General features: G+C 42.9%; 1 protein-coding gene across 1 annotated transcript in view; it reads left to right on the forward strand.

The window, feature by feature from the left end:
• The first annotated feature begins 10,723 nt into the window (after positions 1–10,723).
• The window catches only part of LOC149305621 (oxidation resistance protein 1-like), a 37,202-nt gene continuing 25,229 nt past the window's right edge, over positions 10,724–22,696 (forward strand). The window contains exon 1 of the mRNA XM_089477602.1: positions 10,724–10,892. Coding sequence (XP_089333728.1) covers positions 10,724–10,892 — 169 coding nt within the window. The remainder of the gene's footprint in view (positions 10,893–22,696) is intronic.

The raw sequence follows: 22,696 nt of genomic DNA on the forward strand, positions 1-22,696 counted from the left end.
ATCCGTAAATCAGACAAGATCCTTAAACACAGGAGCTGACGCAAATAAAAATGTAAAACGTACTTGTGTCTCTGGTTCTGCTCTCTGTCCTTGTGCGATGTTAACCTTTGAGGGATGTGTATGGGATGCAGTCCTCATGGTAGAACTATGAGGAATTCTGTGCTTCTGCTTTTCTTCTTCTCCCTGGCAGTCTGTATGTTTTTATGGGCTCAGAAATGGCAATGTTGTATCTTACAAGTGGTAGGATTGTAATGCTTCTGAAAATACCTTTTATATCCATGTTATGATGTCATAACTTTATGTCCCTAGTAATGCAGTAAGCTGCAGAGAGCAAAATAAGTAAAACCTGTACCAACAGTCCCTGCTCTATATTGTACCATCTAACATATAGCTTAAAGAGGTTGCTGGTTACATTTGCACTCTGGTATTACAGGTCAAATAATAGTTATACCACCTCCATGCCTGGCCTGGCCATCTAGCACACTGGACAAATGCCCGGAGGGCCGCTGGGCATTAAGGCCCCATATTTACCTGCGCCTCCAGGGCCACATGGTGCATGAGTATAAAAATGTAACGTACTACTGTGTGTATGCCGGTGGTCGCTGGCCTTATAGTTCCAGAGCTACTTAGTCATCCCTAGTCCATCCATGACCAACTGTGACCCCATTGTTCTATCACTCTATGTATAAATGAATACTAGCTGGCGAATGAACTCAAATAACAATGTTATTACTAAGCTGTAGTAATTCCTCTCCTTGACCTTTAGAACATCATTAGTGTGCTTCACTTCCCAGCAGCTAAGAAGAATAGATTGTGTGCAAATATGGGCAAAATTTAACATTATTATTCAGGGAACTACAATTAAATTTAATTTTATTAGGCCTCTAGTCACTAAAGTAAAATTTTCACTTCCAAGCAAGTAATTGTTTCTGAAAATTCCAATTATAATCCAATTATAAAATCAGGTATTCATTAACCGAATAGTTGCAGATATTTTGTATTTTTTTTTTTTTTATTACATTTTCCTATAGGTCTTTACTCTGTGAAACTCATCGAGCCAATAGGAAAAAAATAAAAAAAAATATTGAACCCAATTCAATATGTGACCACAGGACACATATAGGATGTCACATATATATATATATATATATATATATATTCTCTTTTTCGGACCATTCTCTGTAAACCCTAGAGATGGTTGTACGTGAAAATCCCAGTAGATCAGCAGTTTCTGACCAGCCTGTCTGGCACCAACAACCATGCCCCGTTCAAAGTAACTTAAATCCCCTTTCTTCCCCATTCAGACACTCAGTTTGAACTTCAGCAAGTTGTCTTGACCACGTCGACATGCCTAAATGCATTGAGTTGCTGCCATTTGATTGTGATTGGCTAATTAGCTATTTGTGTTAACAAGCAATTGACCAGGTGTACCTAATAAAGTGGCCAGTGAGTGTATATTTACATATGAAACTAAATGTTAAGGTCTAATAACTTGACTGAAAGCAACTGAAATAAGAACAGGATAAGGCAGGGGCCTCGGACATGTTGAATCCTGCCTTTTCCTGACTGAATGGTTCCATGGGCATTGCCTGAGACTTCAGACCATTACAGCAAATCTGAGAAAATCAGAGCGGCATCCGTGTGGCTAACTAGTATGATAAAAAATAGGCCAGAAATAGTCCATAAAGACTTTAAACTATCTGAGACATCCAATGCCTGCTGCTGGAAGTTGTGATTCATCTGATGTTTGGTTTTGGCAACCAGTGGTCCATCCAGATAATGTTGCGGTTGTGTGGCTGAAGCCCAACAAAAACTGGATGTTGCAGGGTAAACCATTGCTAGAGCCTGTGGTACACTATATGACCAAAAGTATGTGGACACCAGACCATCACACCTATATAAGCTTTTTGGACATCCCATTCCAAACCCAGTTGGCATTAATATGGAGTTGCTTCCCTCCTTTGCAGCTATAACGGCTTCCACTATTCTGTGAAGGATTTCCACAAGATTTTGGAGAGTTTCTGTGGGAATTTGTGCCCATTCAGCCAAAAGTGTATTTGTGAGGTCAGGCACTGATGTTGGATGAGAAGACCTGGCTCACAATTAGAAGGTCAAGGCTCTGTTCAGTAGTTCCTCTGACTTTCTTCACACGAGGCTCCTCAAATGTGTTTATTAGTTCTTTCATATTTACTTTGAGTTTTCTTTTAATAACTGACCAAAAAGTGACATATTTTTTTAGATCCAACAGTTGCAAATCATTGCTGCAAACCTATAAACTTCCTGATGACTGCTGAACAATAACTGCTTTCAATGCCCATTGTTACAAAAGAACAGAATGTTTCTTCTGTTGATGGCATGAAAGAAGAAAAAAAAATATTGTGCCAAAGTGTTTAACATGCAAGTAAACTGGAAGATAAAGTTATTTTTCCACTGCCCCTAAATCTCAAGAACTTGAGTAGCAATGCCATTATGAGCAGTGGCAGTCGGCACCCCCTTACATCTGTTGAAGTATATCTCTGTTGATACACTTGCTTTTTTAGAAAATCCAGCAAATTTAAATAAATACGGCTTCTATGAGATCACTTTTACCATCTAGAATTTTGATGGGACTGCTTAATTTGTGCCTGCAGTCATATGATACAAAAAGAGGGCACTGATAGGTTGACATTATGTGTTGCCCTGGTAACAAAGAACAAGAAATCCAGCCTGATTAAGGCCTGCTAAATTAATTTGTAGTGAAGAGATGTGGGAAAAACACATTGTTAAAAGGGACAAAATGGGTAAATAGCATAGTTGACATTTAAATCTCTGTACTGTGTTTCCTACGTATCTGGTCAATATTGAACTAAAGGTTTATTTGATATGAATTAATTCTACCATGACGATTCCTTCTGTTTGCTGTTGCAGTAATCTTACGGCTACAGAAGCGGCACTTTGCTCCTTTCATCTCAGTGCTTAACCTGAAGTTATCAATTCCAATAACTAGTTTGTGCAACAGAAGCAGTATTACTCCCGATGGCACATGACAAGTGCTTACGAATCCAAACCAACCGAATAACGTAGAGATGAGTTATCTCAAAAAGTATTTTGTGACTTGATTACAAATTAGTGGATTTGCTAATCCGGGAATTTGCAGAAGAGTTTAATATTTCTAGGTTGAGTTCTGTTTCCTAACTTTTGGGGTGCACTCACTAAACTGGGGGTTTGGAGAAGAGATGCATATGATAGCTGAGGTCCCTAAATGTGTGGTGTCCCCGTGAAGGAGATTTTGGTCTCCTTGCACTTGATATATTTATCGCCGGTCAGCTCTAATGCAATGCTTTGTTGGCAGGGGCCTTTTAATGGGAGAACGTTCCTGCCATTGATGGGGTGGGAAGCTGCAGCTGCCCATTTTTTGGAACAATGCATATTGAAATATTTACAAAGTACTTTGATAGGCATTGTTCGTTTAGTGGGCTGCATGGGATGGCAGAGTGTCAACCCCCCCGATATCACAATGCTATATAAAGGGGTAAGTTCAGACCTAGATGCAGGAGAAGCTAGCTCGGGACTGTCTTTTATAAAACATAGTGATAATAGGTAAGCTGAAATGGTCAATTTTCCTGCACACTACCAGGTTAGAGAAGATGAGATCTCGGAGATCCCCATCGCTTTACATTTTTTTTCTAAGTTGGCCTAATAAAAAAGTATCAACATTGACTACAGACTCCATTTCTGTTGGAATAATATGACTTATATCCATTTTCTTATCCATATTAATGAACGCACCCTTATTCGCATTGGCGTGGATAGGCAGAAGTAAGTATTCAATAACTTGGTAACAACTGGAGTGTTGAACATTTTAACTCTAAGTTCCTTATGCATTATAAAGTATCATTATTATTACTTATTGATTTCTAAAGGGACCGTCATATTCCACAGTGCTGAAAGTCTTACAAATGGTCACACTTCACATATTTCATAGATCGGATGTAAATAACTATGAATTCGTATCGTTGTATGCATTAGTGTAGGTCTGACCAAAGTAATACAGCAATGCCAGTGTTTCAGTAGTCGCTGAAGCTATGAGTAATACATTGATTCTTTGTACGTTTGGAAACATTCGGACTGTCCGTGCAGAAGGCTTCGGGATGTATCATTGAAATGTTAGTCATATGCTTGACTGATTACCTTGTGATAGAGACGAGGGTGGGTGGTTTCCTACAAACCTAAAATAGATAATAACCTAATTCTTTACAGTGTTTCATGATGGAAGGTGGCGGACATCAAGGACAGTAAATGGTGTTGCTAAAAGGCGTTCTGTAAAAACTATAGAGAGTAAAATGTTTGCATGCTGTTCATCGTGATAAAAACACACCTTTCAACTTACCCCTAATCGCACCTTAAATAGCAGTTTTTTCAGTAACTGGGTACATTGCTACATACAACGCCTCAGCTTTGGAGGCCCCAGTAACATATTACATCCCTACACTTAGCACATGTAGCAAGTATATCCCATTGTACGAGGAATATAGTTTAGTTTGAATCAACAGAATAATATTTGGATGAAAGACTTTGCCGCCCCAAGCCCTTTTTTAAAGGGAGACTCGCCGCAGGACTGCTGAAAGGTAAGTACAAGGGGGGGGGGAGAGGAAGGGTAGATAAGGGGGGGGGGCGGCATTTTAAGATTCGCCCCAGGCGGCATTTTGCCTTGGGCCGGCCCTGATCTTGTTGGCTTATCCTGTGGCATGTCAGGGGTCCTCTTATGTGGCCACTGTCTTTCTGACCCATTATTAATTCACCCCATTGGCTTTCAGCCACTGAAGCCTTTCACTTCTATTCAAAGAATTATACAAAAAGAGCAAGATATCATCACAAAACTTATGAACACTATATGTTCTTGGCGCTCTACATCTCCATTCCCATCGTTCCCTCTTCAGGGCGGACATTTACTACACTGGGAACCCTAGGAGCTCTGCAGCATATGTCTCCCGAACCGGACTCACAGACCTCACTCTCCTGCTTTAGGAGCAGCTGGTTGTTGCACCTAAACGCATGACAGGCTTCCTCCCTTTACTTTTTTAGCTACCCTTTTGCTCTTGCTCTTAAAGTCCTGATTTGACTCTGAGATCTGTGGCGTGCCCACCTATTCAGGACTTATGGGTCTATTGACTTGAGCTATGGGTAACTCACACCTTGACACATCTTGTAACAAATCACCAAGCATCTTAAATATTCACAAACACTCGATCTGTACCCTTGTTTACTGGGGTAAGGGTCTTCACAAAGCAGCATTGGCTTGGGGGTCATCTGGCCATGACTGTTCTCACACTAAATAATGTTTAATCGCTATAATAGTAACGTTCATTGCTGTATTGTAATGAGAAAGATAACACATATTTGTGAAAAAGTTTAAGCAAAGTTGTGATCTGGCGGCTATACAAGTTTGAAGTTCTAGGGATTGATGAGTGGATGAGTGCGACCTGCTGGACAGGGGAATCAATCTGAACAACTGAAAATATCGAGAAGGATTTCTACTTAGGAACAAGGGAAATCATCCTCAGTGCCAAGACTGAATACAATTACAGAGCAAAGTAAAATGCCAGAGAAATCAATAGGAACACTATTTTTTCTAATTGCTAACATCTCACAAGGCACTGATATAAATGTAGGATTAATGAACGAATACTGCTGGTGCATTTCCAGACATCATTTGGTTGAAACATCTCAAGATGCATGCATAAAGTTAAATAAAATTAAAATGTTAAAGATACATGCTCCCGGGGAGTAAAAATACCTAAGGCAGAAGTCCTCTCTGTAGTCTGATGCTCAGGGCTACTGATTGGCTGCTTGAAGCAACCAATCATTGGCAGAAAAGAACTCCGATTGAAATCGGTGGAATACTTTCCGTGCATGTCTCGTCTGACCTCTGTTGGGGGTATTGAGTGTTACCTTAATACATGCATTTTGTATTAAATAGCCCACCGATATAATTTTGAACAGACATGCAAAAGGTATGAGACTTGCCTTTTCGAATTCAGCTGCTATTTTAGAGAAAGCAAGCAATTAGGGCGGTGGAGAGACACGGATAGCACATGTACATATAACATATACGTATAACCCTGTGCTATGTTTAACGCGATGTAGCAGTGATATGTAAATGAAGGAGGCCATGTAACAGTGTGACCTTGTGTCCCTAAGTAGAATTGATATTAAATCACAGAGCCCTGTAGAAGACCCATTTTTGTCTATGGGCCGCTGTGTATGTAAACTTGAATTTATAATATGTCTTGATTTTGTAGCATTCTGGACATTGTATTTCTTTTCTGGGCTACTGCAAGTCACTCTACTCGGCCGTGCACCTCCACCAACTATTTTGTAAAATTATTATTGCTTTACTATCATTACTTTATTATTAAGGGCTTCTTTCTTTGTTGCTGTCGTGAAAGGGCGATGCCACACGTACAGCCGCTGAAGTCTCAAGACTTTGTAACTCTGAGCAGCTGGACTTAGGGTTGGTGGTCCAGCTGTGAGATGGTGGTCTTGGCTTTATGGGGGGCGCATGGAGCAAAATCTGGGCTTCACAATACCCAGATGCCAGTTCGACGGATGATCAGGAACTGCATACTGGTGTCTTGGCATGTAAACCAGCTCTACAGAGCCGAGACATCTGCTCGGTGGGGTCACGAGACGTAATGCCATGTAACCGTGCGCTAGCGTCACAGCTCCTGGAATTCATGGCTCCTGTGTGTGTGTGGAGGGAATTTGTCATGCCCAAAGGTAATGGGGCCACATGCGCCCCCAATGTATTTGCCCTTTGGGACTAGGTTGTGTACATGATTGGAATACACGTGGGTTACAAATATATTTCAGTGCACAGCCGTTTTAACTTCATCTTTCATCTTATTGACGATACGAGATCCCAGCGTTTAACACACAATCAAAATGCCTTTAAGCCGCTGTATTGAAATCTTGGTTGACAAGCTTTAATATTAAATTGCGTGAAAGGGAATACAGTTCTAGTTCTTTCAAAGTACAGCTTCGGCAAACAAGAATATTTATTCAGTCAATATGGCAAAATTCCCATAGACTTTCAGGCTGTGTGCGAACTTAATCAGGAGTAACAGGGAAACATAGCGCTCGACAGCAGATAAAAGCTGGTAATCCCATGTAGTCTGCCTGCCGTGAAAGCTCAGACCTTGCCCTTGTGTACAGGAGAGGGCTAGGGCCTTCTGAAGCTTCAATCCCTTCGCTGTTATTAACCTTTACCACTCCTGCTGGAACGCCATTTCACTTATCCACCACCCACATTACATCTAAGCCTCTGATGTTCTGGGTTAAGGCTTAGACCTCTTCCCATCTCTTCTTCTCGGTCGGCCCTTCGTTTTAGAAGCAGTGTATCAGCGCAAAAAGCTCTGTATGTGTGCAGTTAAAAAATAAAAAGTGCGCCTCCAGGTCCATTTTAAGGAGTTGTTGCCGACGGCAAATCCTTTGAATAAAGAAGAGATAGTTGTGCCTGAGAACGTGATATCAAATGTATGACCTAACAGATGAGGAAACTCTATGAAGTCACATGCGTAACACAATGCATTGCTTAATGCCAACAGCTCATAATACATTTAGATTCAGTAAGCCTGTGATATCTTCTGGAGGACCGGTGCTCATACAGCAAGATATCACATGTGTGATAATTATGTATTACACCAATCAGTATGTAATAATAAAGTTAGAGGGCATGTAGACAAATAAACCTGTTTCTCTATGCATTCATTTAGTTATTTTGAAGGGCTCGTTACAGAATATTTTTTTATTAGCTGCAGAATTAAAAAGAAAAGTTTATAATCTGTATTTATGATTATTTCCGGAGTGCACAAGTCCATTAAAAACCTTACGCAATGGACTTTATTTACGAGGAGTAACCTAGATCCCAAAGTCTGGTGGGGGTGGGGCGGTGGTATCATCCTAAATTGTGCTAAAAAATCAGCTTTTTGTCGTCTCTGCTGAAAATATGCTAATTATACATCTGAGGTGGGACTACACCTGTCCCTCGATTGCTTCCAATCTGTCGCAGGGCGTCAGAGCCAGACACGGTGGCTTTTTTTTTGTCTTGCAACATCAGCAGATAAATTCCAAAAAGGCAGAACGTGGAAGACAGCAGATCCCACGGCTGTCACTCAGAGCCGATTCTCTGGTGGTCTGAGTACATCGCTAAATGTTTCCATTCTCCTTCGCGCGGTGCAAGCAGAACCAAATATATATATATCATACCGCAATGAAAACAAGACACAATGCGTACTGAACCCATTGCTTGCTTCTGAGCGACTCTCAAATCTGTATGTAGGACAGGAATCCAATATGTTTGCATCGTATAAAACAATGAACGCGGCCTCGGTGCTGCTGAAATTAAAAAGAAATAATCGATAAAATAACATATAGTTATTATAAGCGAAGTTCATTGCCGGCCCAGCATACACTACAAATGTCAGCGTTCGTTTGTATTTCATTTCCTCGTTGGCGTTAGGATGTGTCTTTACTTTTTTCTTTCCTCTTTCTCTGGGATCCTTAAAACTTGGAGCCAATGTTCTCGATAGAGGAAGGTGGGGAGATAGGGCAGCAGAGATGGAGAGGAAGGTGGGGGATAGGGCAGCAGAGATGGAGAGGAAGGTGGGGGATAGGGCAGTAGAGATGAAGAGGAAGGTGGGGGATAGGGCAGCAGAGATGGAGAGGAAGGTGGGGAGACAGGGCAGCAGAGATGAAGAGGAAGGTGGGGAGACAGGGCAGCAGAGATGAAGAGGAAGGTAGGGAGACAGGGCAGCAGAGATGAAGGTGGGGAGACAGGGCAGCAGAGATGAAGAGGAAGGTGGAGGGCAGTTGACTTTGGACGCTCACACTACAATAAAGACAGAATAGTGTAATATCGTCTGAACGCAGCCATTTCACTAGCGCCCTTATTACGCACTCGATGGTTGTAGTCACGGAGAAAGGATGGAACCGTCAGGGCTGAGCCGTGGATGTTGTTAGGGAGGTTTCTCCAATTCCAACTCCCCCTCAAGTAAAGCAGGGGATCCCCGCAGGAAAAGCAAAACGCATCAGAAGTCCACAGGCATTAATATTGCGCAACTTTAATTCCACCCTGCGTTCCGCCCTTCGCAGCTCGGAACCCGCGCGATTCCCAACGGATCTCAACCGCCTCCACAAACGGTCCTCTGGGACATGATTAGCCGGTAATAAACCTGTGCGCATGCATACAACTCTGATTCTTATCAACAACGTTTTAAGGGTCAGCCTACCCGTGGAGGCGGTAACTCTGTGCCAGGGCTGCAACCTTTTCAGAAAAAAGCAATATCAGCCGGGTTACGGTCATCAGTATTTTTTTTATTATTATTTGATTATTAATTCCTACTCCCTTAAAGGCCCCTACACTGCGGGGATTATTCACGAAAAGGAGAGCTGGAAGGAGAGCTGTGCTGTCAGCTCCTCATTACACTATTCAGTATGAAGGGCTGACGCTGGCAGGGATGACGCCGTTTAATAGATGAGGGGAGGAGGAAATCTCACTGATTTAACTATACATCTTACAGGGCCGGCAATCGCTTCCTGCAGCAGAAGCTCGTTGGGGTTGGAAACTGTGACTTTTCTGGGAAACTCTCTTTTCAGTGAATAGACCCGATACTTGTTTCCAGCATGCGGGACGCGGCTGAGACACCTGTAAGGCATATACCGTTTGTTTGCCGCTTCTAGTTTGAATGCAGGGACTGTACATGCAAATTTGGGAGTGCTGGCTGCTATGAACAATACAGGTTTGCACCAAAACAGCCACTGTGTATAGTAAATTGACACAGATGCCTAGAAGTGGGCGAATACTACAACTGGCCTGAACAAGCCAGGACTGGCGGCAGCAATGCCCACATACTGGATAAAATGCACAATGCCGTGCGTTACACCTCGCCTGCCCAGAATGCCCAAATACTGTTATTTTGACCTATAGGCCGGTCGCCTGGCAACTGTAACATGTGACGGTTGATAAGAACCGCTTGGCCGTCTCGTCTGCCCATTTCCCTGAGATGGAGTCCTTAATCGGTTGGTCAGCTATTAGTCTCAATATAGCTTGCATTGATTTTTAAGCTCTCTCCCTGTATTAGGCTCTACCACTTCAACTAGGAGCCTGTTCCATTTATTCACGACTCTCTCGGTAAAGTAAAGCTTCCTTACATCACGTGGAAAGCTCTGACCCTCTGGTTTTAGATTATGGCCTCCTGTACTTTAAATCCCTTGAATAGCTATAAATAACCCTGGTGTGTCTGACAGCCCCATGCCGGGGTGTTGCCATCACACCTGCCCCAACCTGCCCCCGCCAGCGTGCTGTCAGCCCAGGCTCGGCGTTACCGCCTTTTCTTGTTGACAGCTTTGGGTCTTGCAAAAGACCTCCTTCTCGCTCGTGGCCCCTCCCATATCGTGGCTCATGGTACTCGCCGCTCCTACTGAACAGGAGGTTATGACAGGCTATACCATTTGCTCCGTGGGGGGGGGTTGGTGGTAAGGGTAATGTGACAGCTGAGGTACAGGCTGGCATTGGGGTGTAGCTGGCACACGGTGGCTCTGTGCGGAGGCTGCAGACAGGGCACGGCCGCCCGGGGGGAGGGGCGCCATGCTGACAGGGGCGGGGACAGGCAGCTTGCAAAACTTTTCAGCAAGTTCCCTGAGAGAGTTTGGCTGAGAAGGGAATGCGGACTGGGCTAACGCCATGGACTACCTGACCAGTATCACCGGTAGGGGTGGCCGGGTGCTACGGGGTACCGCCAACCGCCTGTGGTTCGGCCTGCGTGAGGTGCACTTCCACGACTATTTGAAGGAAGGTACCGGGAGGGAAACACCACCGGACAGCCCCGAGGACCCCCACTTTCAGCCCTCAGGTGGGTGAGATGGGCTTGTAAACTCCATCACTAGCATAAGTGCGTGACACCCCGGAATGCAGAGTTAAAAAGGCGATATAGTCAGACAGCCTCCGGTATTTCAGCTTTTGGGCACCGCAACTCCCACAATACATGGCCAGCCAAGAGTGTGACAGACCCTGGCTCCTCACGGGGATCGTGGGAGATGGAGTGCTGCCTGGCTGAAACCCATGTGCATTAGTGATCATGGCTGGCCAAGCGTCGTGGGAGTTGTAGTCCCCAGCAGATAGGATGTCAGAGGCAGCACTGCCTCCCTGCTGCCTGAGCTTTAATTTAACCCTGTGTTGGGAAGAACGGCCGCGTTGGATGGCTGCGCACATAGTGTAGCCCCCACCGTATGGACTGTCGGAGGTTGTTTGTGCTATAGTTTGACTCTCTGCTCTGCCTGAACTGTAACTCTTTCGTAGGATGTCTGGGGTTGTGCTGGTGATCTGGAAAGAACGTTAATAATATGTTAATAATTCCAAGATTCTAAAAGTATCTTATTTAATGCATAAAACCGTATCTCTGCCGCTGTACGGTCACCGGATTTTGTGCTGCCTCAAATACACTATCCCAGTGATCAGAAAATGACAGCTCTCATGATGCTCAGCCAGCCGCAGGGACATGCCTTTACATTTAGCATGCTGGCCGATGAGGTGCTACGGATGATGCGGTCTCGCGACGTGTCGTGTATACGGCCTGGGAGTTGGCTGTCAATGATGGGATTAGTAGATTAGATGTGGCTTTCTGAGTCGTGTAACCTTATGATCAAATTTCACTTCATGTCAGGAAGTTCTTGATTTTGTTTTAAATACAAACAGATCTATTAGGAACCCAAAACAACGCGATGGAACACACTGCCTGGCAATAGTGTTTGGGGTCAGCGTCGCACAAACACACTGAACGGTGAGATCCACTTCCTTAAACTGCTTTCCTGGGTGCCGGATCCGGTTTAGAGTCATATCTGCTCGATGGGGTAACAAAAAGCATACCGAGCTGGGTTCTGCTAAACGCAAAAATCCAGCTTCGCCGTGTTTACAAAAACTGCGCTTGGATCCACTGGATCTCCTTGATCTCATAGCTTTAGGACAGTATGGTTGAATTATACATTATGCAGGGCCAGCACAGCGAATAGTGACCCAACGGTGCTGAAGCCACGACTCTCCGGCCGGCTCTCCGTTTAGCGAATAAATGCCTGTGCTGTTTCCCTGCAGACTTAAACTACTATGTATTGAAACGCACGTCATAATCAATGAATATCTGGAGGCCTCTGCGTATCCAATGGGTGCACAAATCGGTCCTCGGGGGCCACAAACAGGCCAGGCTTGTTTATTCCGGCTGCGCTGTCATCCCTTTTCAGCTTGAGGTGCAAAACGCGTTACGCGGTTTCTTGTTTTGTGCGGCTGGCGTGATACTCATATTTTTTTTTCTCTCCCATTTTTTTTTTTTTTTTTTGCAGGATTTTGGATATATATTTTTCTACATCATATTTTTATATATACGGGATCAAGCATCCGAATAAAAATTATTTTTTTATATTATATGTTTATTTGATTACTTCTGTCTTCATGGAGTGCCGGTGTTGTATGTGTGTGTATGTATATATATATGTGTGTATAATATATATATATATATATATATATATATATATATATATATATATATATATATATATATATATATATATATATTGTGTGTGTAGGAACTACTTGGATTTGGGTAAACTCGGTCGCAGTGACCTTGACACACCTCGTCCTTTTCTTACCTGTAAGTGTGAATACGGTTATCGCAACGCGGACAGACCTCGAGTTCAGCGTGTGGCAAGTCCGTGGCACAGGTGGCTCGTAGCAAAGAGACAACGCAGCTCAGTTTATCTCAACCGGGGGGGGGGGAATCCATGAATATTCCATATGATGTCACTGTAATTATCCCCAAATCCTGTCACATTTTACATATAAAAAACTTTTTTTTTTCTTGGATTGGGATGCTTGGGGAGGGGGTGCGGATTACATCAGCAAACAATACCATCTGCGTGTTTTTCTTGCGTGCTTGTTACCGATGCCTTTTAGCCGAGTTTGCTGACCTATCGGCAGTCAGGGCTCATATAGAGTGTCCTTCATGATCCTCGGAGGCTGTGTATGTGGCTTGTCCCCTAGTGGACCGTCGCCGTATATTGTGCATAAAGAGCTGCGTGCAACCCCTGATAAGTTTAACCATTTATGCTTTGAACATTTTTTACCCCATTTCCATTCCCATCCAGTCTTATCTTTTATAGAAGAATATAGCTGAGGAGGAGGATCTGCTGCGGTATATGGAGTAACCAGATGGCTCTGTGTGATCAGGAAGCGATATCATCACAATGAGGTGTCTGTCTCCTAAAAAGTGTGTTTTTAATATAATGTTTATAAAATGCGTCGCCGCAGATTGCCTGCCAGCCGATGCCATAAATTGTAACCGTTACAATAACGCCTTCGCAATAACATTATTTTAATGTTCAATTCCGTTCTGTCTAAAAAAAAAAAAAGTTTTCCTGTCCGCTCTAATAAGACAAAGCTTGTGCTGTCGATACAAATGTAAAAGCGACTGAAATGACTTTGGTCGGCAGGAAATGTGACAACATCCTCGTTGTGAGGAAATAAAGGGGTTTGCAAGGCTAAAGAGCGACGATGCTGCAAGCGAGCTGACGTTTATTAAAGCAAGGGTTAGAGCCGTAGCTAGTTCCTTTTTTGCACCTGATGCAAGAACAGAAAATTGTTAATTAATATTACAACTGCAGAATTATTATTATTTTTTTTTTTAAATAGTAAAACTAATTTTTATTATTCACGTTTTGCACTGGACTGGACCTCCGCAAGTGTTTTGCATGAGCTTAATGGGGCAGTGCGTTTGTATAGTAAACTTTGGCAGTCTAGATGTTGTGTACGATATCCCAATTATGCATGTGCAGGTGATAACATATCCTTCATCAGGGTTAGCCAGACATAGATACAGTGAAGGAAAAATTTATTTGATCCCCCTGGTGATTTTGTACGTTTGCCCACTGACAAAGACATGGTCAGTGTATAATTTTAATGGTAGGCTTATTTAAACAGTGAGAGACAGAATAACAATCCCAGTGCAGCTCATAGTAAGCATAAGAACACACAGCAGTGGGCTTAAATCCCTTCACTATATATTGGGCCAGACACTGATGGTTGTACTGCATAACTCCCATCGATATACACAGATCAGCCATAACATGATGACCATTTGCCTAATGTTTTGCAGGCCCCCCTTTTGCCGCCAAAACAGCCCTGACCCCCTCATGTATAGGAAAACATGATTCATCAGACCAGGCCATCTTCTTCAATTGCTCAGTGGTCCAGTTCTTATGCCCACGTGCCCAATGTAGTCGCTTTTGGCCATAGACAGGGGTCAGCAGGGGAGGATGAAATGTTCTCTTGCCTAATATAGCCCGCCCACTGACGGGTGTCATGATAACAAGATACCAGTGTTATTCACGTCACCTGTCAGTGGTCATAATAGGATGGGCAGGAAGATATCTACCCACTTATGTGTGATGCCTTTTCAGGTTGACACGTGGATAGCTCAGGGTCCCACGTTAAGGAAGGAGAATATTCAGTATGCCTGTGAGGGCCAAACATGGTATATTTGCCTTCTTTAGTCTATTTATTCTAGTTTAAAGGATTGACAGATGCCAGATGCACAGGATCCCTGTTACCATATGGCCGTAAAACCATTTTAAACATAAAAAGATTTTTGAATCATTGAGGTTTTTTTTTTTTAGCAGTGTTTGAAAATAGCCTCCGTCTTCATTACTTTCAGCAAACTGAGCGCATGCGCAGGCTCTCCGCAGCGGGGATTAACCCTAATAGGACTAGTATGCGTTAATGCCACGCTAGTATAATAAACAAGCTAATATGTTCTCAGTTGAAAAAGGGTGACCTGAAGATGTTCTTATACGAGATGCTCATTCTGGGATGGGACTTGAGGTCTGAGAGGTCTATAGGCTGCCTCCCAGCGTAAAGCAGCCAAAATATCACGAACTTTGCTACAATTTGTAATATTTGCAAATCTCTTTGTTTGTCAATAGCCTCTAGTGTCTAAACCTGCAACGGTTGTTTTAAAATATTGTTATCAAATATTTATTTTGGGTTGGTTACTACTGTATTTGCTTGATTATAAGACAACCCCCCAAATCTGAATATTAACCCCTTAAGGACCAGGCTCATTTTTCGTTTTGTACCCTGTGGGACCGCAGCTGTTTTGACACTTTTGTGGTGCTTGTGTTCAGCTGTAATTTTCTCCTCACCCATTTAGTGAACCCACATAAGTTATATATTGTTTTTTTCAGGACAAGATGGGCTTTCTTTGGATACCATTATTTTGATCGTATCATCTTATTTACTATAAAAAAAATAAAAAAAAACATGGTGAAAAATTGAAAAAAAACACATTTTATGACTTTTATTTGAAAAATCTTTTACTCACCTAAAAAAGCAAGTAAAAAAACTAGCTAAATAGATTCTACTACTTGTCCTGAGTTTAGAGATACCCAATGTTTTTATGTTTTTTTGCTGTTTTTTGTAAGTTATAGGGCAATAAGTACAAGCAGCGTTTTATGATTTCCAAATCTTTTTTAACAAATCTGGTCATTCTGCCTCCATCTCCTCTTTGGAACATCTTTGAAGCCGGTTAACTCAATTTAACCCATTTAAACCATATATTTTTGAAAACTAGACACCCCAGGGTATTCCAAATGCTGTTATTTTAACCCTTTCCATGCACCAATTATAGAACTACACTTTGTCAAACTTTGTAATAGTATTTTTTTTTTTATTTTTTTTCACACAAATTGTACTTTAGTTATAGATATACAGGTGCTGGTATATGTCACTGTCAAACAACCCCCCAATATGTGTTCAGGAACATCTCCTGAGTACAGCGATACCCCACATGCATGGGTTTGTCAGATTGTTTGGCTGGTAAAAGGCTACTTTTGGGGCATGCGTAATCCAGGTGGTCATTTGGTCATTCTGCCTCCATCTCCTCTTTGGAATATCTTTGAAGCCAGTTAACTCAATTTAACCCATTCAAACCATATATTTTTGAAAACTAGACACCCCAGGGTATTCCAAATGCTGTTATTTTAACCCTTTCCATGCACCAATTATAGAACTACACTTTGTCAAACTTTGTAATAGTATTTTTTTTTTTTTTTTTTTCACACAAATTGTACTTTAGTTATAGATATACAGGTTCTGGTATATGCCACTGTCAAACAACCCCCCAATATGTGTTCAGGAACATCTCCTGAGTGCAGTGATACCCGACATGCATGGGTTTGTCGGGTTGTTTGAGATTTAAAATGCCACATTTGGGAAGTGCGCTTTTTTTTCTCCGTTTTGGTCAGTCTGTACCTATGCCCTATCTTTGAGCTTGGCCACTCCAATTTACCCCATCAGCCATTTTTTTATATATTAGACACCCCTTGGGTATTTGAAGTGCTTTTATTTTAACTCTTTGTTGAGATTTTTGAGAAATTTTAGCACTTGCTCAAAATAATAAACTTTATTTTTTTATTTTATTTTATCTTTTTAATACTTTTTTATATTTTTTTTTACACATTTTGCAATGTACTGGATGGTTCATCTAGTGACATCACTGCATAATTATTTTTAAATGTTAGCACATTTTTTTTATTTTTTTTCCATTTTTTTTTTTTATTTATTTTTTTTTTAATATTTTACTAATCACATAGTGATTAGAAAGCTGGGCTCCATTGACTTGCATGGTTGAATGCAGTACCTGTATTCAACCTGCAAGTGGAGCCAGAGTTCTCTAGAGGGTCTGGAGACCGTCTAGCTAACTCTATCATCTTTATTGTTTATTTTCCCGGACCGCCGCCATCTTGCTTGATGGCGAAGATCACCGGCAGCGGCGGCTGTGACCGCTCTCCGGAGCGGTCACAGCCCACCCAGAGGTAAGTGTTTGGTGTCGCTGGATGCCTCCTGATCGAGGCATTCCAGCGACACCATTTAAGTTTAGGAGGCGATCGTCGATCGCCTCCTAAACGCTTTTAAAACGGGCGTCCGCCGCCATACAATGTATGGCGGCTGTTGACGCCCCGGGGAGGGGCCAGACATGGCCCCCGATGCCGATCTCGGCCTTGCTGAATGCCTCGACATCGAGGCATTACAGTAACGCCGTTTAAGCGAAGAAAGTGATCGTTGATCACTTTCTAAGCTTATTTTATTTTATGACGGTTCAGGACCGTCAAAGGTCATTTAGCGACCTTCATGTCATGACGGTCCTGAACCGGCAAAGGTCGCGAAGGGGTTAATTTAGGAAAAAAAGAAAAAGCCTGAATATAAGACGACCCTATAGGAAAAAAGTTTTACCAGTAAATGTTAATTCATCTAAACTATTTTTTTTTTTAATAAAAGCTATGATTGAGAAAAATATTTTGTTTTATTTCCTTCTATTTTCCAACCTGCCCCCCAGTTATGCACATCTGCCCCAGAAATGCCTTATACCCCCTATATGCCACTGTGCCCCATGATACGCCTTTTAACCCTATATGCCACTGTGCCCCATGATATGCCTTTTGACCCCCTATGTGCCACTCTGCCTCCAGAAATGCCTTATACCCCTATATGCCACTCTGGCATTTAGAGGGTTAAAAGTCATATTATGGGGAAGAGTGGCACATAGGGGGGTTTAAGGCATTCAGGAGGCAGAGTGGCGTATAGAGGGTTAAAAAGGCATTTCTGGAGGCAGAGTGGCATTAAGGGGGTTAAAAGGCATTTCACAGAGCACTCTGCCTCCAGAAATGCCTTATGCCCCCCATTTAACACTCCCTCCCCCTCCCTCCTCCAAACTTACCGGTGCTTCTGACTTCCCTGTCATGTAGCCAGGGCAGCGTGTAGATCCCACGCACTTACGGTGCAGCCGGAAGGAGGCGTGGCTAGCAGCGGGGGTTGTCTGCGTCCATCGCGCAGACTTTCCCCGGTGCGGGGAACTCTGATCTCTGACAGCCGGGGAAGGTCTGCGGGATGGACACGGACAACCCCCGCTGCTAGCCACGCCTCCTTCCGGCTGCAGCGGAAGTTGTCTACGCGAATCGGGTAGACATCTACACGCTGCCCCAGCTACACACCGGGGACTCAGAAGTACCAGTAAGTGGGGCGGGGGGGGGGGGGGAGACAGGAGGATCCAGGTCCCCTGCAGCTGCGGGGGATCTGGATCTTAGTTGTCTCATAGTCAGACCTATATGAGGTCTGATTATAAGACGACCCCGATTTGCTCTGGAAAAAACCTTGTCTTATAATCGAGCAAATACGGTAATTGGCCGGGGTGTCCCTTTAACACTTTGTGTCGCGTAGAAGCAGACGTCTGTTTTCATTGAGTTTCTCCTTTCTGTTCGAGCTTAAAATGTTTTTCTCGCACAATGCTTTCATACTCCGAGGTCTTTTCAGTGAATGACTTTTGGCCCCGTCACCCGAGTGTGTGGGGGGGGGAATCTAATTTAAATCATTATTGCTTTAAATCAAGGTATATATTAAATGACCCTTTTTCATGCTGTTTTTTATGACACGGAATTCTACATGGAGTATGCTGACGTGTTGGCACAGTATTTGTGTTGTGTACACAGTTGTGTATAGTTCACTAATGATGGGAAAGAGGATACTTTGTGATGGTTCTATATCGTGGGTACTGCAGAATGAGCAAGGAAAAGGCGTGCGGTCTGCTTTACATGTATGGTCAGCGTGTACGCGTCGTTGGCTTAACAGTGTTTTTACATACATCGCGTCCCCGTGCCGCGCAACGCTGCATTATACCCAGCTGACGATCAGTTCAGCGCACAAAAAGAACACTTTCTGAAGTTGCGTCCCGGATTTTTTCTGACTGCATAAGCAGATTAACCGACTGCAATCGCTGCTGACTGCAACTCCTTCTCTCAAAATTGTAGCTTTGCTGTTCTTTTTATTACTAACCACCGCCAGGCAGTCATTACAGGCCAAGAAAAATACTGCGTAATTACTCATTGCTCTGAAAACGATATTATGAATGTTCCCTTCTGTTCATCTTCATGGATGTGTCCCTTCCTAAGACTGAGCGTCCGGCTCGTCAATCACCGTGCGGTCGGTTACACGGACGAAAGGGCTCTTCACAATTAAGGTTTCTCAAAGATTCACTTTTAAGGTTTTAAGTCACTTTTATCACAAAATTTGGAAGCGATTAGAGATAGAATTGTTCCCTGAACGACCCTTATAATATTTTCCCTGTAATGGAAAAATAGATTTAAACACTGGGCGTAGGGTAGTCTCAAAATCAGCACAATTTTATATATTTTAGGTATATTTATTTTTTTGCCTTACAAAATGTGCTTAAAAACCAAAAAATAATCTGTGTGGGTGCCTTCATTGAGTAAGAGGGACATTATAGGCGAACAGAGACATAGTAAAAACATGAAAATAGCTGAAAAAGTCAATCATGAAAGAGCACTAGATGTGATGTGAAGTTAGTGTAAAGCGCTAGTGCCGATCTACTTCTATACATCCAAGTGCTACACTTTGCAAAGACAAAAGTAACGGTGTGTTATTGTGTGCAGTGTGTACAAAAATTGTATTATTTGTGCGTATATAATTGTTTCTGGGTTATGTTTCTTTTGTGTTTATGTAATTATTTTTACATCTATAGCTGTGAGCTTCCCTAAGTAGGCTACTCAAAGCTTTCCTGCATCTAGGGGCGTGGCTTTGGGCAGGGGCGGGGCGAGCCCCAGCAAGCCTTTAGCCGGAGGGAAGTGGGTGGGGAGGAGGGGAAAGTGGGTGGGGCGTAGGCGGAACCTGCTCAAACTTGCCAAGTTCCTGTGTTTATAAGGCAATGAGCGTAAATCCCCCAAACTACGTCTTTCACCGGTACTTCTGTCCTTCAGCCAGTCTGTGATGTGACGATAGATTCATAACTTCATGTCCTCTACCTTTTACTGTCAACGACTGATTGAGCACGAGGGCAAATCTGTTTAAACTGTTTACCGTCATTGGGTCTTAATGCATTTAGTAGACATAGTAGTCTGCATATAGGAAGTCTTATGATTCACTGAATTGTTGCAAATTAACCATATTTATGATATATTTATATATTTTTTTTTTTATTTTTTTTTTTCTAAGCGTGAGTTTCTTAATCTTCATGCTTATTTCCCCTGAGTGTATCTTCTGATCATCTTGAAATCCTCCATCAGGAATAATCCAGATAATATTAAAAATGCACAACTTTAAGAAATCTTTCAGAAAATATTCTGGAAGTGGTTTTGTGACTTCTTATGCTTTCTTCCTTTATAATGGGAAATACAAAAAAAAAAAGTATATGTCATGAAGAGAGATTTTGTTGTCTTATTTTTCAATGATATATATAAAAAAAAAAAAATGTGTGTGAAATTTCCCCTTTTGCAATGCAAAAATATACCGTATTTGCTCGATTATAAAACGAGGTTTTTTTCAGAGCAAATGCTCTGAAAAATACCCCTCGTCTTCTAATCGGGGTCGTCTTCTAATCAGACCTCAAATAGAGGTCTGATTAGGAGACTAAGATCCAGATCCCCCGCACCGCTGCAGGGGACCTGGATCCTCCTGTCTCACCCCCCCCCCCATCATACACACACTTACCGGTGCTTCCTGCTGTGTTGCCGGGGCAGCGGGTTGACGTCTACGCGATCCGCGTAGACAACGTCCGCTGCAGCCGGAAGGAGTTGTGGCTAGCAGCGGGGGTTGTCTGCGTCCGTCGCGTAGACCTTCCCCGACTGTCAGAGATCAGAGTTCCCCGCACCGGTGCCGCACCGGTGCGGGGAACTCTGATCTCTGACAGCCGGGGAAAGTATACGTGACGGACGCATACAAACCCCCGCTGCCAACTCCACCTCCTTCCGGCTGCAGCGGAAGGCGACGTCAACCTGCTGCCCCGGCTGGAAGCACCGGTAAGAGAGGGCTGAGAGGGGAGAGAGGGGAGAGGGGGGGGGGGGAGAGGGTGTGTGTGTGTGTGTTAGTTAAATGGGGGTATAGGGTGTGTGTGTTAATTGGGGGCATAGGGCATTTCTGGAGTGGCGTTAAGGGGGCATTTAATAGAGCACTCTGCCTCCTGAAATGCCTTATACCTCCCTATATGCCACTCTGCCCCATAATATGCATTTTAACCCCCTAAATGCCAGAATGGGATAAAGGGGTATAAGGCATTTCTGGAGGCAGAGTGGCACATAGGGGGTCAAAAGGCATACCATGGGGCACAGTGGCATATAGAGGGTTAAAAGGCATATCATGGGCCACAGTGCCATATTGGAGTGGCAAGCCTGGGGGCAGATGTGCGTAACTGGGGGACAGGCTGGAAAATACAAGAAATAAAAACAAAAAAAATATTTTTCTCAATCATAGCTTTTATTAAAAAAAATTGTTTACATGAATTAACATTTACTGGTAAAACTTTTTTCCTTTGGGGTCGTCTTATATTCAGGCTTTTTCTTTTTTTCCTAAGTTAATATTCAGATTTTGGGGGGTCGTCTTATAATCAGGGTCGTCTTATAATCGAGCAAATACGGTACTATAAATTCACAGAATGGCCAGGGATCTAGCCGGTGGTAAAATGGAAAGACAACAAAGAGTTAAACTGCTGTGATATTTTTGATGCTTCAGAGGATAGTATTGGTTTATAAGTTTAAAATCTAAAATTTTGTGCAACATTTAATAATAACATGCAGTCTCCGTAAAACAGTAACTGCAAACGGATTATTATAGGAGCAAACGGTCATAGTTTCCTAATATGAAATCCTCATGTTTTCATAATGGTTGGATGACGGGATTGGCGTTATCGGTGGGCTTCTAGGAGCCGTTCTCGCATTGTAGGGGGGGGGGGCGACGTTCTACAACCTGTTGCTGAATGGATGCGAGGGAAGAAAGGATTGCAGTATAGTGGGGGATGCTCCCTGTCAGGACAATAAACTATGTCTGTCTCAGCAATTCCTTTAAATAAATACAATTACTTTTTTAAGGGTAAAGTAACATGTAAAGTAACATCTGCCGTGGGAAGCCATGGACATGCGCACAGAACGTAAGGTGCATGCGGCGTGAGACTCGCCGGAGCGAGAGAGCGCTAGGTGGCAACTACAGAAACGGCTCGCGGCGCTAACGGCTCGCGGCGCTAACGGCTCGCGGCGCTAACGGCTCGCAGCGCTAACGGCACTCGGCTTTCAGTAGATTTTCACCAAAAGCTCACCTTTTTTGAGAATTGCAATTTTAGGCAGGATTCATTCATTTGCCGTATCCCATTAAGTGACTTAAATAATTGCATATTAAAGCACATGCTTTAAATTGGTTTGCATTACGTTAATTTTTAGTAACAAAAACGTACAACTTGCTCATATATTTTTAAATTTTTTAATATATATATATATATATAACACACACACTCTCTCTACCATTCAAAGGTTGGAGGAAATTAGAAATTTCCTTGTTTTCCATGAAAACAGCTAAGTGACCCCAAACCTTTGAACGGTATTGTGTGTGTGTGTATATGTGTGTGTGTGTATATTTATTAGTGTGTGTGTTTTGTCTTCTAATTACCCGGCTTCCCTATTTACCCTCCTTGCAAAACAATCACTAAAAATTGGTGTTAAAGTACCGTAACGGGGGACTCCGTCCTACGATTCCCACCAACATACTCCTAATCCCTTGGTTACGGGTCAGAGAGGAACGGGGTTAATTAACGTGCGGGCCATCCATGAAAAGGGTTTA

Source organism: Sceloporus occidentalis, unplaced genomic scaffold (genome assembly GCF_023333645.1).
Source record: "Sceloporus occidentalis isolate IW3139 unplaced genomic scaffold, rSceOcc1.0.p SCAF_11, whole genome shotgun sequence".
NCBI lineage: Eukaryota > Metazoa > Chordata > Lepidosauria > Squamata > Phrynosomatidae > Sceloporus > Sceloporus occidentalis.